This window comes from Podarcis erhardii (genome assembly GCF_964252035.2).
Source record: "Podarcis erhardii genome assembly, chromosome: 6".
Lineage (NCBI taxonomy): Eukaryota > Metazoa > Chordata > Lepidosauria > Squamata > Lacertidae > Podarcis > Podarcis erhardii.
The window spans coordinates 1,396,988-1,416,204 of NC_138510.1; the positions used below are offsets into that span (position 1 = coordinate 1,396,988).

At 46.2% G+C, this 19,217-nt stretch overlaps 2 protein-coding genes across 2 annotated transcripts; one reads left to right on the forward strand and one right to left on the reverse strand.

The window, feature by feature from the left end:
• Nucleotides 1–4,347: 4,347 nt before the first annotated feature.
• Nucleotides 4,348–9,010, forward strand: LOC309345095 (kunitz-type serine protease inhibitor 28-like). Its single transcript, XM_081868151.1, has 4 exons — nt 4,348–4,507; nt 6,957–7,109; nt 7,638–7,805; nt 8,796–9,010. Exons 1-4 carry the CDS (start codon nt 4,429–4,431, stop codon nt 8,804–8,806), a joined length of 411 nt encoding a protein of 136 aa, XP_081724277.1. The 5' UTR covers nt 4,348–4,428; the 3' UTR covers nt 8,807–9,010.
• Nucleotides 9,011–12,058: 3,048 nt separating this feature from the next.
• On the reverse strand, nt 12,059–16,375 carry LOC309343349 (kunitz-type serine protease inhibitor vestiginin-5-like). Its single transcript, XM_081864696.1, has 4 exons — nt 15,633–16,375; nt 15,327–15,498; nt 14,040–14,207; nt 12,059–12,208 (listed from the first exon to the last, which is right to left on the reverse strand). The coding sequence occupies exons 2-4, from the start codon at nt 15,409–15,411 to the stop codon at nt 12,204–12,206; spliced, it is 258 nt and encodes an 85-aa protein (XP_081720822.1). The 5' UTR covers nt 15,412–15,498; nt 15,633–16,375; the 3' UTR covers nt 12,059–12,203.
• Between the last annotated feature and the right edge of the window lie 2,842 nt (nt 16,376–19,217).

Consider the following 19,217-nt stretch of genomic DNA (forward strand, 5'->3'; position numbering starts at 1 on the left):
AATAGGGTGGCCATACGTCCGAGCAAAAATTACTTACATGTCTGGGGAAATCTGGACGTATGGCAGCCCATGTTGGGAGTGTAGATTTTGGCAAATTTCATAAGAAATTCCTTAGCCTCCCACAAGAGGCAGGGATGCTACCAGCCTAGATGGCTTTAAAAGAGGATTGGACAAATTCATGGAGGAGGAGAGGACAATTGATGGCTCCTAGCCAGAATGGCTCTGCTCTGCCTCCACATTCAGAGGCAGCAAGGCTTCCACACAGTGTTGGATTTACTTATAAGCTAAACAAGCTATAGCTTAGGGCTCCACTCTCTTGGCCCCCCCCCAAAAAAAACTAAAGAAAAAAAACACCTGGATGTACATTTCCAAAATATCAGATAAAAAAATGAAACCTACATACAGAAACAGTGTTTTGTGTTGTGTAGGCTCCAATGATGTAAGTCATGGGCCCCGCCAGCTCCCTAAAATATCACTGGTTTGCTCATTTCTATATATAAGGTGCCTACATTCTGCATTGACTGGGTGCATGACAACATGTGCAAATGGCCTGAGATACCTATTGTTGTTCTTGTTTAGTCATTTAGTCGTGTCCGCCTCTTTGTGACTCCCTGGACCAGAGCACGCCAGGCACTCCTGTCTTCCACTGCCTCCCGCAGTTTGGCCAAACTCATGCTGGTAGCCTTGAGAACCCTGTCCCACCATCTCGTCCTCTGTCATCCCCTTCTCCTTGTGCCCTCCATCTTTCCCAGCATCAGGGTCTTTTCCAGGGAGTCTTCTCTTCTCATGCGGTGGCCAAAGTCTTGGAGCCTCAGCTTCAGGATCTGTCCTTCCAGGGAGCACTCAGGGCTGATTTCCTTCAGAATGGAGAGGTTGGATCTTCTTGCAGTCCATGGTACTCTCAAAAGTTTCCTCCTATTAGCTCCATAAATTACCATCTAGCATATATTCAACACAAAAAAACAGCGACAATTTGTTGTTGACAAAGGGCAGCTGGACATATAAAGGGCCCTGTTACCTTCAGGAGCTGAGGGCCTCATCGAACCTAAATCCGACCCTGCTTCCACATACCCGTTGCTGGAAACTGGGGGAAGCAAGAAGGCAATTGTGCTTGAATCCTGCTTGCTGGTTTCCCACAGGTTTGCTACTGTGAGAAGGAGGTACCGGATTAGGTGAGCCACTGGCCTGATCTAGCAGGCTTTCCTTATGTTAAGGAAGATCATCTCTTTATGCTCAACACTTGGATTGATATTGTTTTTGAAATGCTTTTCCAGAAGAGCATTAGGTGCAGCCCAACCCAGTCCCCTGCCTGAGGGGATGATGATTGTTCCACTAGGAAGGCAGAAGTTCCTCTGTCTGCTTCATGTGAGGCCTATTTGCCAAGTCTGCGTCTCCTCCTCCTTGTTGACTGGGGCACCTGCAGACGCTCAGGTGCTGCTCCCGTCAGACTCTTCCCTTGGACCAGGCCCTGATGATGACGAGCCCTTGGATGCTTTCTGCAGAATGAGGCATCTAATGCATCTCAATTACACCTGAGACATCTCTGGGACAGGATGTTTGTCTGCAGAGCAAATGACCCACTTAGTGTGTGAACCACGAGTGCAGAGCTCAGAAACAGGGCTGGAGAGGGAGGACCTTGTTTAGATCCTGCTCTTTCTCCTGCTGTACCAGAAACGAATTTAGGGCAAATCTGTCCCTTGGCTTGTTGTGGGTTGTGAACCCTTCTAGCACCTCCCTTATCTGTCCGATGTTCTTTTTCAGCTGCTTCGCTTCCCTCAATCCAAAGATTCCCTATACTTTGAAAAACCAAAGAGGAGAGCTGCGTCAATTGCACGGTGGATCTCAGGATTTCATAGAATCATAAAAACCTTCCAATATCTGAAGGACGGAGCAAGCTTGTTTTGTTAACGGAGAAATCCGAGGGCTCCCTTGGAGAAAAACAAAGACACCAACCAGGATAACTTGGATACTGTCGCGACAGGACTCCCACCCGCAACAAGATGAAGCAAGATGGAAGCCCAGAACAAAAGATGACCCCCAACTTTAGTTAGTTACCAATCCCCCAAACTACACCCCTAAGACTACATCACTGACACATCACGAAAAGGAGGGGTTGAGGGAGGAGTTGTGGTGGTAACCTGAGTGTCCTGTCACCTGGCTGATTTACAGGTGGTACCAGATCACCACTATCTATCTGCTTGTTGACACTCTCAGATAACTCCAATATGTTTGTGAGACATGATTTGTCCTTGCAGAAGCCACGCTGGCTCTGATTCACCAAGGCTTGTCCTTCTGTACGCTTGGTTATCTTGTCTTTAAGAACACTTTCCACTTTCAAGAACAGTTGTTAAGCTAGCCAGCCTGTAATTCCCAGAATGCCCTCTGGATCCCGTTTTTAAAAATTGTTGTTACACTGGCTACTTTCTTGTCCTTTCTGTTCTGCTATTCCTGTGCTAGTGGCGGCGATTGTGGCCCAGTTAGGAGGCAATGATGAGCAGCCGGCATGGACGAAGCATCTGGAAAGTATGAAAAGATGTTGCTAAACTTCCCCTCTGGGTCTGCTTGCCTGTGTGACCTTCATACTTCAGGTTCTTTCCTGCTTGCACTCACAAGAGGGGACACTTTGCTATGACAGAACAAGGAAGGGGGAGATCAGATATGCTTGTCCAGGTCACCAGATCACTGCAAGCTCTGCTGGAGCCCAAGGTCTTGTTTTTGGAGCAGATCTCCAGCAGAAACCCCCTCCAAGGCTGAACTCACATCTCTTGTTGCTTCCCACTAGCCCCTGCTTTTCAAATCCTGAGCTGCTCTCTCTGTCCCATCCCCTTCGAAGCCAGGCCTCCACAACCCCTGTTTTGCCATCCATGCCCTGTGCATGTTCCTGGCCCACCCCTTTCTGGAATCTGGACCTATAGTCTGTAACTGTGGCTCATAGGAATAATAGAATACTGAACCATAGAACTGTAGAGTTGGAAGGGACCCTGAGGATCATCTAGTCCAACCCGCCTTCAGTGCAGGAATTTCAGCTAAAGCATCCATGACAGATGCCCATCCAACCTCTGCTTAAAAACCTCCAAGGAAGGGGAGTCCACCGCCTCCCAAGGGAGACCCTTCCATGGTTGAACATCTCCTAATGCCAGAAAGTTATTCCTGATGTTTAATCAGAATCTCCTTTCTTGTAACTTGCCCCCACTTTCACAGCAGGTAAGACTGGGGAGAGAAGACTGGGGTTTCCTTCTCCGTTTGGGAGCCTGAAATGCCTCTCACTGGGGGAAGTGATGTCTCCACTTCTGGGGACTACAGGGTTTGGGGTTTTTTTGCTGTGAACCACCCTGATATCTTTAGGTGAAGGGCAGTATGCAAATTTAATCAACAATAAAGAATCATTAGGGCCCTGCGGGACTTGACATCTTCCCGCAGGGCCTGGCCTTTGGCCTGGACTCAGTCTGACCCTTATCTTTCCTTCCCCTTATGGTTTTGATCTATGGGCTACTTTTAAAATGAGGCTGCATTTTAAATTCCATTTTAACCTGTATTTTAAATTGGTCCCCCCCCTACTATGTTTTTACTGTAATTTTACTGGTGTTAGCCACCCTGAGCCCAGCTGTGGCCGGGGAGGGCAGGGTATAAATAATTTATTATTATTATTATTATTATTATTATTATTATTATTATTATTTAGGATATGGAGAAGTTCGAAGGTGTGCAGAGGAGGGCGACCAAGATGATCTTGAAACTTAGCCTTGTGAGGAACAATGGATGGAGTTGGTATGTTTAGCCTGAAGAAGAGGACACTTAGAGGTGACATGATCAAAACAAAATAAAAAAATTCCTTCCAGTAGCACCTTAAAGACCAACTAAGTTAGTTGGTCTTTAAGGTGCTACTGGAAGGAATTTTTTTATTTTGTTTTGACTATGGCAGACCAACACGGCTACCTATCTGTAGGTGACATGATGATAGCCATCTTCAAATATCTGACAGAGCAAGCTTGTTTTCTGCTGCACAGGAGGAACCTGAACAGCAGATTCAAAAAACAACAAAGGAGAGTGGAGGTTTTTCAACAGAGGTTGCATGACCACCTGTCAGGCCTTCTTTTGCTGCAATTCCTGGGATTCTGTGAAGAGGGATCCCAGCGTGTCCAACACTCCAGGCGTTCCTGATGGAGCCTCAGAGGCTCAGGTTCCTCCTGCCTGACTGCTTACCTGTGTGTCCAGGCATCCCAGCCTGGCTCACCATAGAGGGGAAGCAAGCTGACTTGCACTTTCTGCTCTCAGCTCCTCCCTGGCTGGCACGGATGCCCTTGCGCAAGAGAAAGGGGCTGGCAGACAGTTAGACGTGCATCTTTCCCACCGCCCCTCCCCTGCTTGGGACGGAGACATCTCCAGGATGACTTGACTCAGCGCTGGGCACTCTCACTTCGCGCCACGATGGCCTCAGGAGGTGGAGTCGCCCTTCTTCTGGGGCTGCTGGTTCTTGCAGCTGATCTGCCACGTATCGTGTCGCAAGGTAGGTCCTGTGAGCTGCCAGGTGGGCGGTTGGGAAGAGAGGTCCCTCTGGCCTCCCGGTCCAAGACCACCAAACCCAGCTCCCTCCCATCTCTGTTTGGCGTGCTACCTGACCATTCCTCCCAGTGGGGCATGAATTTGAAATTTTAGGCTTCCCCAATACCCTCCAACTAGGGCTTCACTGGCTGGTTTATTTAGGCCCACTGGGATGGCTTTTTAAGTCAGACTCACAACTCTTGCTTTCCTTCACACACACATGGAACTAAACTATCCATCCACCACTCAAAATACAGTCATTTCTTCTTCTTCGTCTTCTTCGTCTTCTTCTTCCTCTTCTAAAAATATGGAAACATCTAGCCACTAGAAATCACTATATCATTTAAAGATTTGTCTGATTTTCAAAAAGAGAGGAAGATACATTTGAAGGCTAGTTCCTTTTTTCTTTTTCTCTTTTTTTAATGAAACGGTAATTTATTTGAACAGTTTGCAGAGGACACACATACATATATATCTCACACTATACACATGCAAACTGTCTCATCTAACTTTGCCTTGTGTTGTGCAAAGCACTATGATTAAGAAAAAGCAAGTGGTTTGAAAAAAATAAATATATGGTTTTAACAGAAATTATAATATCTGGTCAAAAACAATTCTGCTGTTCTGTTTTTTATTTTATTTTATTTTATTTTATTTTTATTAAAGATTTCTTGGTTTACAAAAGTATGTGCAATGCCTCTTTTTTTCAAGTTACATTTTCTACAGAGCAGTCTCATTTGTTGGACATTAGTGTTACATTAGGAAGGAGGGGGGATGGTGAGTGGGGCTGGGGTCTGGTGGCAATGTTTCTTTCGCCTTTTGACGGCTAGTTTCTGTGGGGCAGGTGGCTGGCAGGGAGCATCTCCTGACTTCATGCCCTTCTTGGGAGCTTCCTGGCAGCTGGTCGCCATTGGAAGCAGGAGTCTGGGCTAAGTGGACCCACCTGGATCTCAAACTGCAAGGTTGCTCTTGCGAGACCCTCTCTGATCCTTTCTTGGAGCTCCCAACCAACTGCATGGATCACCAGGAAACCCCTGATGTTTTGCTACCGAAGATAAGCTATGAACCCCCCCCCAATCCCCCAGGAACCTTTGCATCAAAGGTTCAGAGAAGGGCAACCAAAATGATCGAGGGGATGGAGAGATTCCTTTATGGGGAAAGAATACAGCATTTAGGACTTTTTCGATTAGAGAAAAGGCCAAGAGGCAGCATGGTGCAAATTTATAAAATTATGCACGGCATGGAGAACGAGGTTAGAGAAAAGTTTTTCTCCCAAGCATCATAGAAGAGTTGGAAGGGACCCTGGAAGTAATCTAGTCAAACCTTCTGAAATTCAGGAATTTCAATTAAAGCTTCCGGGACAGATGGCCATCCAGCCTCTGCTTAAAAACCTACAACTTGTGGACAGTTGGAAGATTGAGGACAGATAAAAGAAAGCCCGTCTTCCACAGTTAAACTATGGAACTCCCTGACACAGAAGGCAGGCATGGCCACTAACCTAGATGGCTGCTGAAACAAAATTAAAAAATTCCTTCCAGTAGCATCTTAGAGACCTACGACCGTATTTTTTGCTCCATAAGATGCACCTAGTTTTTAGAGGAGGAAAACACACAAAAATAATATTATGAACAAAACAGTGGATGTATCATTTTTGTGGTTCATGCTGTGGCCACAGACATGACATGTGATTTGACGGTGAATTTGGGGTGACCCAATGCAAAAATCCTGAGGATCCATGTGGATCCGTGCTTTGTAACCACGTTTTTACGCTATTGCGGCCCCACGCAACAGTGGGTGTGTGGTTTTTTTTGTGCAGGCTGTAGCCATGGACATGCTATGTGATCTGATGGTGAATTTGGGGTGACCCAGTGCAAAAATCCTGAGGATCCATGTGCTTTTACCTCCCCCCTCCCGAGCAGCCTCCTTTATCGCTAGCGTCCCTTATCTCCCTCCGATCGCTTGCCGATCAGCTGCTCAGTGGCTTTGTTTCAACACCCCCTTCCCTCTTTCTAAAAAAAATAAAATAAAAAAAAGCACGATTTGCTTTTTGCGCTGGGCAATTCGGCTCCAGGGACCATGCATTCGCTCCATAAGACGCACAGACATTTCCCCTTACTTTTTAGGAGGAAAAACGTGCATCTTATGGAGCGAAAAATATGGTAAGTTAGTTATTGGTATGAGCTTTCGTGTGCATGCATGCTTCTTCAGATGGCTGTGTTCTGTCTCCAGGGCCGGAGGCAGCAACATTTCTGAATGCCAGTTGCTTGAAACCACAGGAGGGGAGAGGGCTGTTTTGCTGGAATTCTGCTTGCGAGGTTCCCTTTGGGGCAGCTGGTCGGCTATGCCTTCCTTTCAATGTCTTCCTTCTCCCCCAGTGGCTAAACTGGTCCCCACTTGTCTTTCTTTCCTTCCAGACCGACCTGGCTATTGCCGGGAACTCCCTCTCCATTCTACTGACCCCTCTGGTGGGGGCTCCTGCAACCAGTGCAGTTCGGATGCCAACTGCCCACCAGGCAAGAAGTGCTGTGGTTCGCCCTGTGGCAACACCTGCCAGGCACCTGAGCCGAGTAAGAACACCCTCCCTTCCGGGTTCTGTGCTTCTTTCCTTTTTGGCCTGTTTCCTATGCACATCTTTTTTTTTCTTTTGGAAAATCAGGGAGGGTTATTGCCACCTTGTGCCCTGTCATTATCTCCTAGGAACGTTCCTGTCTCCAGACTCCCTCCAGGCAAGACGGTGGCCTACAACTGGAAAAGCCAGATTCCGTAAAGGCAAACGATGAAAATGTCCTGGAAGGCCTGCAGATGGGAGTCAAAATTGTCAGCATTTGATTAATTGCTCTTTGCTTTCAGGAATGAGCTTGCATGTGTCTGTCCGCTTCGGAGCTTTGAAACACATTTTAAGCTGTTTTAAATTTTCTGTTTTTAATTGCTGTAAGCTACCCTGGGACCTTAGGGGGAAGTGGCTCCAGGCTTGTGCTGCGGGTGGGCAGCTGCGCAGAACAAGACTGTGTGTGGCAAGCAGTGTTGCTGTTCGTGCGCCACAAATATTCTCCCCCTCCCCAGCACTTCTCTTCCTCCTCTTCTTCCTCCTCCAGATCTTTGCAGACTTCCCCCTGTCACAGGTCCCTGCAAGGCTTTAATGCGGAAACTGTATTACAACTGGGGGAAGAAGAGGTGTGAGGAATTCATCTATGGGGGCTGCCAGGGCAACCTGAACCGGTTCGACACCCTGGAGATGTGTCAGAAAGCCTGTGGGGGTCAAGGTAAGCACAGCTCCAGCTCTGGGCTTTGCGGGGACCCTGGGGGAGAAAGTCCCCTTGAGAGGGGGTTCAGTAAAGAGGGTCATACGGATCCCCAATTGTAGAATCCTAGACTAGTAGAGCGGGAAGGGACCCTGGAGAATCATTTGGTCCGCCAGCAATGCAAGAATCACAACCGAAGCATCCTTGATGGATGGCCATCCGGTTGAAGGGCAAATCTGCTGTCTCACTAGTACTATTAACTACTCGTGAGTCGGGTTGAAGAAAGAGTCCAAAATTTATTTACTGCAGTAAATAGGTTCAGCGTGGTCACTTCCACAAAGGCTGAACGTGTGTGTGTGTGTGTGAACCTTTTATAGAGTTTACAGACAAAGAATTAATATAAAATCCAACCAGAGCGCTGCAGACATTTGCAGAGGGTAGTTGGCAGAACACTCACTTGATACAACTTTCTAGATGTCCAGCCTGCAACTTGACATGTGTCCAGCCCTTCTAGGGCCCCTTGCTTCTAAAGTTTTGAAGCCTACATAGATACAAGCCTAAAGGTAAAGGTAAAGGGACCCCTGACTGCTAGGTCCAGTCGCAGATGACTCTGGGGTTGCAGTGCTCATCTCGCTCTATAGGCCAAGGGAGCCGGCTTTTGCCCGCAGACAGCTTCCGGGTCATGTGGCCAGCAGGACTAAGCCGCTTCTGGAGAACCAGAGCAGCGCATGGAAACGCCGTTTACCTTCCTGCCGGAGCGGTACCTATTTATCTACTTGCACATTGACGTGCTTTCAAACTGCTAGGTTGGCAGGAGCAGGGACCCAGCAATGGGAGCTCACCCTGTCATGGGGATTCAAACCGCCGACCTTCTGATCGCCAAGCCCTAGGCTCTGTGGTTTAGACCACAGCGCTACCCACTTCCCTTAGATACAAGCCTACATACCAAAGAAAGGAGAATTGTAGTCTCAAGGAGCTGCCTCTCCTGATCTGCTTGTCTTCCTGTTTCAGGTGCACCCTAGAGCAATGGAGGGAGCAGGTGAGGGTCTGCCCTGTGGGGGAGAAGATGGAGCAGCACCCACGGAGTCCTCCTGCTGGGCTCCTTCCTCCCTCCTTCCTGACCCCCATTCTCCCACCCCTCTGTGCCCCCTGGGAGCCTGCCCTGGGGGCTGACGGGCTCCTGGAACTTGCTGGGTAATACAAAACAATAAATTTCTGCAACTGACTGGCTGGCTCACTGTCTCTTCCCTCCCATGGTAGTCTGTTCTTCTCCCAAACCCTGGACCCTCCTTGGCCATCTGCTGTGCGAAGAAGGATACGATCCCAAATACCTTTACTAGGGAGTGGCTCCCATTGTACTCAGTGGGGCTTACTTTGGAGCCCTGCCTTCCTGCGTGCCTCCTGTGCTGATGGGTGTGAGCTGAGGGGCTGGTTTTTCTATCAGCCTGGGATAGAAAGATGGGAGGCACAGTTGGTTAGTCTGGGCGGGGGGGGGGGCAAATGCAACCCTCCCAACCTCCCCAAAATTTCTTATTATTTTGTAAAATGTATACACTACTTGATTGTTAACAAACTTCAAAGTGGTTTTTTGGGGGGAAGGTAACAAAAAATAAGAATGAACTAAAAAGAGATTTAAACTCACACTGAGTTTGTCGCAGGAACCCCCCCCCCATCATTCAGTTTGTACAAACTTCACACACTCACACACTACATACGCTATGCTTCTGTTATAAATCAACCATACATCGGATCTGCACTGTTCCACTTTTATTTTACTCCATGAAGGAGGGACTACAAAATGGGGAAGATTTGATACAGGGCAGCCATAATCCCTTGACCATACCAGCACATACACGGGAGCCCTGCCCAGTTGCTATGCCAACCCTGATGGTCCTAGACAGAAGACCATCAAGATCACAAAGAACTTGCATATGGGAGTGGATTCAGCACAGACTGGAACAAAGGACAGTGATCAGCTCTTCCCTCTGGAGGCAGGAAACTGGAAACTCCCCTCTGTCACCTGGAAAGTACTCATGGGGAGGGGGAAAGGGGGAACCAGCCAGGTGACAGGACACTCAGGTTACCACCACAACTCCTCCCTCAACCCCTCCTTTTTTATGTGATGTAGTTTTAGGGATGTAGTTTGGGGGATTAGTAACTAATAAAAGTTGGGGTCTTCTTTTGTTCTGGGCTTCCATCTTGCTTCATCTTGTTGTGGGTGGGAGTCCTGTCGTGACAGTATTCAATAAAGGCCAAGCCTACAGGCTGCTGTTTTGCTCCAAGTTATCCTGGTTGGGGTCTTTGTTTTTGTCCAAGGGAGCCCTCGGATTTTTCCGTTAACAAGTTTAAACTCACATCAAGATTAAAACTCACATCTGGGTGGGCTTGTCTAAACAAAAATGCTTTTAGCAGGCACTTAAAGGAAGACCTTGAATGCAGGTAGGTGCCGCCATGCTAAAAGGTATTATGTGACAGGTGTAACTGTGCCGGTTCTGCAGATGGAAGCGATTGAGTGGGCGCATCTCAGGTATGGCAACCTTGCAGAAAAACCAGCCCTCAGGAGGAATCCACTCCAGAGGCCACACTCACTCTGCCATGGCTCCACTCCTTCCTCGAGTGCCTTCCCCTGGCTGGGATCTGTCTGAGGATGCCCCTTGCTTGCCCAGATAGAGGGGTGGAGAGGGGGTGAACAGAGGAACTGTAGCGTTCCCAAAGCAAGGAAGGATTGGACTCTGATTAACACAATACACACGAGGCTTGACCAGCAAGACTCTGGGAGGAGTGAGTATAATAATTCCTCTCCACCCTCTGGCCCAGGTCGTTTTATTCACAAAAGAACTTTTGACACAGTGTTCATAAGAACCAAATATTTCCTCTGAGCATTTCAAAAACACCCACGTGGGACAAAGTTAAAGATTAAAACTACAAAGAGCTAATTTCCTACTTGAGCATGCATATGTAGTTCAGAGTAAATAAAACAGGAAGCAAAGAGGAATGCTTTTAGGAAACTCCGGAGGTCATAAACAGCAATAAACAGGAGAGGAAGGATGGGTAGTATTTACCATCTCCTTGTGAACGATTAACAAACTACATCAAAGCTACCTTCTAGCTTTATGACCCAGGATGCCTGATGAACAACCGGCCTGTGTATTTAGAATGCTGATACGTGCCTGTCGGGTGTAGAGAAAGCAGAGATGCAGAGGCTTGTGGGATTTAATAAAAAATTATTGTCAATGAATTACCGTATTTTCCCTCCATAGGGCGCACCTAGTTTTTTTTTTTGGGGGGGGGAGGGTTGGAAATAAAGAAAAAAAATTATTTCCCCACCCCCCAGCCCCAAAGAGCAAAGAAGCCAAGACAGCGAGCAGGATCCATCCCGCTGGCTGTCTTGGCTTCCTCTTTAGCCGCGCACAACCTCTCCAGCCGGGAGAGGCTGAGCACGGCTTTGGCAGAAGCCAAGACAGCGAGTGGAATGGCACTCCTTCCTCACAGAGGGGCGCCTGCCCCTGAGGTCCATGTCTTTGGCTGCACCAAGCCCAAAACTCACCCCTGCTAGGTGCTCTGTCATGCACCCTGGAGTTTTTGGAAATTTCGGTGGTCATATTATCCTGCCTACACAAAGGGGGGGGGGGAGGTCTCTTTCGCATCAATATGAGATATGTAGGAGTCTGGCAGGACATTTTGCCTTCATTTCTCTCGCCCGACACATCATGATCTTGTTTTGATCTTTGGATAAAATAAAAATGCATGCAGGTTTCTAGCTATAGGCACCCACAAGCCAAACTGCTCTTCTGATAAAGGCTTTGACGCCACAGGAGTCTTTAAGAGCTTGTCCAGGACAGATCTCCAGCATGGCTGGGGAAAACCTCAGTGCCAGCCACCTTCTGCCCTCCATATGTGCTGGACTGCAGCTCATAAGAGCACAAGAAGAGGTTGCAGGATCAGGCCAACAGCCCATCTAAAGCAGCATCCTGTTATCTCATAAAGCCCAAATTGCATTCCAGTATATACCATTTTTCACTTGGTTTCAAACTGATTAATATTAAGCCTTTTGCTTCATTTGTTTAGCCGGTTATGTTTCCTGTTAACAACACAACGAACAATCATTTCCCCATATCATTTCAACGGAGGTATAAGACATACCAAATGTGGAGTGTTTGAATTAAATAGATTTGATTCCTCTTGTCTGCAAACTTCCCTCCAGGGAAATTTGCCTGGAAGAGATGCTCCCTTGCATTCACGCTGATAAGAACACCATTTCATCCGGAATCAGGTACTAGTCAGGTTCCATTTATTTGGAGAGCAGAAACACAAAGCGAACCCCCAGCAGGAGATGCTGCCTGGTGCAGAATCTCGCCCCTCTTCTCAGCTGTTTCTCAGCTAACGCTCAGAGGAATCTAGTCTTCTCCAGCATCCTTGTTAGGCTGTGGGGAGAAGAGGCGGCAAGCGTCAGCCTCTAGGGACTCATCCTGACTAAAGGCTTTCCTTCTCTCGGTCAGAGTCAGGAGAGGATTTGGTGGAGGAGATCCTTGGCGATAAATTGATTTATTAATTTTCATTTCATAAAAAACACCCCTTCAAAGCAGTTTAGGTTGGTAAGACAGGACTAAACCTCGCTGAAGCCGTGCTGGTTTGTCTTCAGCAAGACTGATAATTTTAGTCTTCACCCAGAATGGACAACACATACAGACCCACCAAGTGTCCCTATTTTCCAGGGACAGTCCTGGATTTACAGAAGCCATCCTAGTTTCTGATTTGATCCTGGGGTATCCCTCTTTTCCTTAAGGAAACCCTATTTACACCAGAGAAATGTTGGAGGGTAGTGAGTTCTCCGACCCCAGAGCCAAGCAGATAAGTAACTATGCAACCTTTGAAGACATCTGAAGGCAGCCCTGTATAGGGATTTTACGTTTTTATATACTGTATTGGCCTGAATATAAGCCTCTCTGCCCCTGCAAAAAAAATCTGACCGTGAAAAGTTAAAGCGCGGCTTCAATTCGCAACCTTACAAAATTTGGCTTTTATGATATCGCTGCTGAAACAGACATACAGTAAAACGGAACAGGTGTGAGTGCCTGCAGAATTTTAAGGGAGCGGCTTATATTTGGGTATTGTCTTTCTCTCCCCCCACCCTTGAATTTTAAAGGTGTGGCTTATATTCGGGTGCGGCTTATATTTGGGCCAATACGGTATGTTGGAAGCCACCTGGGGCAACCCTGTCAGGTGGGCGGGGGTATTCTTCTTTTTCTTATTCTTATTCTTATTCTTATTCTTGAATAGGACGTCCCTATTTTCACTGGAGAAATGTTGGAGGGTATACATATAGTGTATATATACACACACACACACACACACACACACATTTTTATTGATTTTTTTAACGTATCAGTTCCAACAGTCATAAAACATAACTTCTCATCTTATACAATGACTTCTGTCAACACCTCTGATGATTTCCCGTTCTTTATTACTTATTCTGCATTTCTTAATTTCTCTATTACTCTTAATTATCATTAACTGATAGTTCATCTCATAGTCTTTCTTGCAATATTTCAAATAGTCCACCTTACAAAACTTCTTGCAAACCTACTAGTGTGATCTGTTCATCACAACTGCTTTTCAAATAGTTCATATATTTACTCCAGTCTTCTAAGAATCTCTGGATATATGCATATAGTTAGCCTGTGGAACTCACTGCGACAGTGGTCTCTAATTCACGGAGGAGGAAGAGAACCCCGGCAGTGGCTTCTAGTCGCAATGGCCATATGCCGCGTTCCAGGATCTCAGGCTGAAAGCCATAAAAGAGCTTGAGTGACCATGTTGGGACCAGCATGAAAACCAGAAAAGCCCTGGAGCCTTCCCTCCAGCTTCCCTCAGATGAAAACAGAGACATTTCTCACTCCCCTACCAACGGACACTTCTCGGCCCCCCATTTTTGTCCTCCCCCCACAGAGCATTTCCTATCAGAAGGGCGAGTCCCACCCCCACTTCACCACATGCCCTCTGCCGTCCTGGGTTCGAATCCCCGCCCAGCCAGGAAGCTCCCTGGGTGACCTTGGGGGCCAGTCGCAACCTCTCAGCATAACCTACCTCGCAGGGTTGTTGTGCGGATTAAATGAGGAGGAGAGCCACATGGGCCACCTTGAGCTCCTTGGAAGAAAAGGTGGGCTATAAATTCCTGGGGTTGGACTAGATGACCCTTGGGTTCCCTTCCAGCTCCACGATTCTGCGAAATGTGATGACCAAAGGGCTTACCGTATCTGCTGCAGGCAGCTTCACACAATTTCCGACTCTCAAAGTTGTTCTCGTTCCCTTGGCATCCCCCCCAGTTGAAGGGCAGGCATTCCTTTTTCTCATAGCTGTAGTACCAGCGCTCTTGCAGGATAAAGCAGAGTCCTTCGTCCGGAGGGATGATGCAGATACCTGGTGGGGGCAGAGGAATGGGGGCGCTGAGATGCCTGGAAAGCAGAGAGTTCAAAAAGAGACAGAGACCACCTGGGTCAGGAATAGGCAACCTCGGCCCTCCAGATGTTTTTGGCCTACAACTCCCATGATCCCTAGGTAACAGGACCAGAGGTCAGGGATGATGGGAATTGTAGTCCCAAAACATCTGGAGGGCCGAGGTTGCCTATGCCTGCCTTAGGTGATAAAGGCTCTGGAAAGGGCTCAGTGAGTTGGATCTGCTTAGTCTGGAGAAGAGGAGATGGAGGGGTGAACCTAGAACCATCTAGGTTCTAGGATCCAGTAAGGATGGAGCAAGCTTGCTTTCTGCTGCTCCAGAGGAGAAGATCCAAATTCCAAGAAAAGAAATTCACACCCAACCTTAGGAAGAACTTTCTGTTGCTGAGCGCTGTTTAATAATAATAATAATAATTTATACCCCTCGGCGCTAGACCTCAGTGTCTGGGCAGAACGATGGAGGTGGAGACGCTCCTTCAGGTCTACTGGGCCAAGGCTGTTTAGTGGACTCCCTTCAAAGGTGATGGCTTTTAAGCAGCGGTTGGATGGCCACCTGCCACAAATTCTTTAGCTTCAAGTCATGCATGGCAGGGGGTTGGACTAGATGACCCCAACAGGTCCCTTCCAAATCTACAGTTCTACGAGGAAGGAAAGGGGTGGAGGCAAGAGGCAGCAGGTTCCGAGAGAGAGAGCCATGGAAGTGATGCAAGCGGAAACTCGGCAGTGAAAGGGGAAGTCACAGATCATTTAATGGATTTCATCAAGAAAGGGGAGAGTGTGGTTGGATGAGGGATGGTGGGGCAATGGGATGGCAGAAGGTGGTTGGGGAGAGGATGAAACAGCCAAGATAACCTATAGTGGCTAAAGTTTGGGACTCTGTCCTGTAAGGTGTTGCTGAATAAAAGTGTGCCTTTCCTTCAATCTGTCATGCTTTAGTTGAGATTCCTGCATTGCAGAGGGTTGGACTAGATGACCCCGAGGGTCCCTTCCAACTCTACATTTCTATGATTCTATGAAATGGGGAGGCAGGGAATCAAAGGACAATCCCCACAGGACCATAAGGGTTTCAAGCCCTGTACTCACCAAGGTCTGCAGACACCACAGGCAGCTTGGCCCAGAGGGCTATGAATGCTGGAAGAAGGCAGAAGATGTCCCTGGACCTCATCATTGTGCTTGGAGAAGGCTCTGAATCCCCAGGACTACTGATCCAGGCTGTGACCCGACTTGCTTTGCAGTGGACCTGCCCCCGTGCGTTCTGTTTGAGGGAAATCAAGCACCCACACAGCTGAAACCATTATTTGCAAACCAAGTTTTTGCTGCTGAGGATGACCTTTGGGGCTCCCTTCCAATGCTCCAAGTCTGCAAGGCTTCTTCCACAACGATTCTTACCTGCAGGTATGGAGGCCAGGTTGGCCCAGAGAAGAAGGAGGAGCTGCAGAAGGAGAAGAATTATGAGGAGCTCAAATCTCCTTGTGCTCTTTGGAGATATGTTGGATCCTCCAAAGCTGAGCTGGGCAGGTCAATCCTTGGCCCCTCTTCACTTCCAGCTACAGCTGATGATGCCCAGACCAGCTCTGAAGCTGGGAGGCAGGACTTGGGCTGGAGAAGAGTCATCTGATGATGAGCTTGGTTGGTTAAGGACATATAGCACCGAGGAGGCCTTAATTTGAGCTCCAGTGATCAAGGAGTCCCAGAGAGAACACCAAGTGTAGGAGGACATCCCACCAGGTGGCATTTTAATTGGAGGACCAACAGCTCCAGGGTTCGAAGCAGGTGGGAGATGAAAGCTCCTACCTGAATAAGGAACAGGGTCCATTTATCAACAATCAACAGGTTACAAGAGTTCAAACTGACCTAAAACAAGCCTTGCGTTGTTCCTCTTATGAAATGGCTAAAGAAACTGCCAGTTTACTTCTCATCTAAAATGACGAAAGAGGACGGAAGGGGTCTAGCTAGCCATAAAAATACAGATGCATGAAAAGAATGAGGAAACGGGGCTCAGGAAACAAGTTGTTAGGGCAGGAAACCCTTTCAAGAAATCACCAGTTAAGGAGCCTGTTCACTACTTTTGCATGGGCTGTGTGCATGGAGTAAGAAACAATGATGCAATGAAGACACAGAACTTTGACTCATCTATCATCTATCTATCTATCTATCTATCTATCTATCTATCTATCTATCTCTATCTGTCTATCTATCTATCTATCTATCTATCTATCTATCTATCTATCTATAGAGATCTATCTATCTCTATCTGTCTATCTATCTATCTATCTATCTATCTATCTATCTATCTAATCTATCATCTATCTATCTATCTATCATCTATCTATCTATCTATCTATCTATCTATCTATCTATCTATCTGTCTATCATCTATCTAATCTATCATCTATCATCTATCTATATCTATCTATATCTATCTATCTATCTATCATCTATCTATCTATCTATCTATCTATCTATCTATCTATCTATCTAATCTATCATCTATCTATCATATCTATCTATCTATCTATCTATCTATCTATCTATCTATCTATCTATCATCTATCATCTATTTATCTATCTATCTATCATCTATCATATCTATCTATCATCTATCTATCATCTATCATATCTATCTATCATCTATCTATCATCTATCTATCATCTATCTCTATCTATCTATCATCTGTCTGGCTCTCTCTCTCTCTCTCTCTCTCTCTCTCTCTCATCTATCTATTATCTATCTATTATCTATCTATCTATCTATCTATCTATCTATCTATCTATCTATCTATCTATCATCTATCATCACCTATCTATTTGCATTTTCAAAAACAGGAACAGAGAGCATATTTAACCCCCTGCCCCACTTATAAACTTCCTACCAAATACAGCAGGTTTTCATATATCATATGACTTCCCTTCCAATCTTTCCTGGTTCCTTTTGCTTTTCTACTGCTCTGCGTAATCCACATCTTTTTAATCATCCAATTTGTTGTATCTTAAATATTCTATCTATTTCAACTCTGCTGGATTTACACAAAACCCGCTAAGCATGTATTTGTCTATTCTGGTTCTTGAAATACCCGCTAAGCATGTATTTGTCTATTCTGGTTCTTGAAATACCCGCTAAGCATGTATTTGTCTATTCTGGTTCTTGAAATAGTCAGTAAACATTATCCATTCCTCCTTGTATTTCTTATCTTCGTTTTCTCTTCTCCTGTTCGTCAGACCAGCCAGTTCAAAATATTCAAACATTTTACACTCCCATTCTTCCTGAGTGGGTACTAGACTTCTTCTCCACCTTTGTGCCAGTAAGGTTCTAGTTGTGGCATATAGTACTAAACTCTTTTGTTTTTTGGGGACCTCCATTGTTACCATCCCCAAAAGGAAAATCTCAGGAGTTTTGGGGAAAGTTTTTTTAAATATCTTTTAAAATTCATTCTACATAGTTTTCCAATATTCCTTAATTATTTTACAGGACCACCACATGTGGATAAAAGATCCCCCAATTTCATTACACTTCTAACATATACTTTTTTCTTTTTTAGACATTTTCGCCAACATGGTGGGTGTTAAATACCATCCGTGGGCCATTTTCATCATATTTTCTTTTACGGCATAACATGCCGTAAAATTCATATTTATTTTCCACAACTTTCCCCATAATTCATAATCAATATTGTGACCCACATCTTGTGCCCAATTAATCATGCTCGGTTTCACAAATACAGAACTTTATTGAGACATGGCCAGGGAGCCACAGTTAAAGTTTTGATTTCAGCTCATCTCGGAAGAGCAAGTTGCACCAACCATCCCCCGCTGGCGTGGAATTTCCTCTGCAGCAGCAAGCATTTCCCTAGTGGTCCCAGAGTCAGGAGGCTCAGAGAAGCAATGTGCTGACCTCAATCCAATATTCCACCAAGGGAATTAACCCATGGCATTTCAAGATGGTTTCTGATGCAAGAAGTAGAGTTTTTTCTCCTCCATGGCAAAACATCTCAGGTGCAGGAGCCATTGCTGTTGGAGTGCTGAGAAGTGTCTAATGAAAGAAGTCTTGATGGCCTTTCCAACTCTACAATCCTATTATTCTATGACTCGCAACCGCAGAGTATATGGATTTTGGCCATCCCATCTCCTTCTTCTTCCCACGCAGCTCAGCCGGAGCTTCATTGTTCAGTCCTGCCTGCAGTTTTGTCTCTGGGCAGCAGGGGGCATGAGAAGACCTTGAATCATTGAACTGAAGAGTTGGAAGGGGCCCAGAGGGTCATCTAGTCCAACCCCCCGCTAAGCAGGAATTTCGTGTCTCCATACAAGTGCCTTCAGTTCAATCCAGACGTCTCGGAAGGGTGCTGTGTTTTCTCTTCTGAGTAGAATCCAGAAATGCAAGAAGGGCTTTCACTCTTGCTAGAAGCTCAGCCTTGCCCTCACTGGTTCTGGAAGGCTCCTATAGAAGAGTCCCTTATGCACAGAGACTTTGCGCTTGCCCATTAGGGGAAATAGGAAGCCTCGAACATATATTTTTTAGATGTCCTTTTTATGTTGAGATCCTTAGAGACACCATTGATCCTTTGCTGAAGAGGCTCGCCGATCTTTCAGACAAGTCTAAACTTAATTCTCTCCTCTTAGGCAAAGATCACAAGACGACCTGGCTGGTAGCCAGATTCTGCGCCCAGATTTGTAGGCACAGGTCATCCTCTAGAATAAAATAGCTTACTAGGGAAATGCTGAAGTCACCCTTTGGGGTGCCTCAGGGTCAATATTTATGGTAGCCCAAATCTCAGTTGTATATATCTCAATTTTAACTCATGAGCTATTGCTGCAATCTGCTCCGATTGTATATTTTATTGTTATGAACACTGCTTTTACTGTGTTATGTGAGCTGGTCTTTGACCGTAATAAATTATCTATCTATCTAATTAGCACTTCCATGGGACTACATTTGCCTCCTCCCTTTGATTCTGTTGTTCTTCTTGTTGACATTTT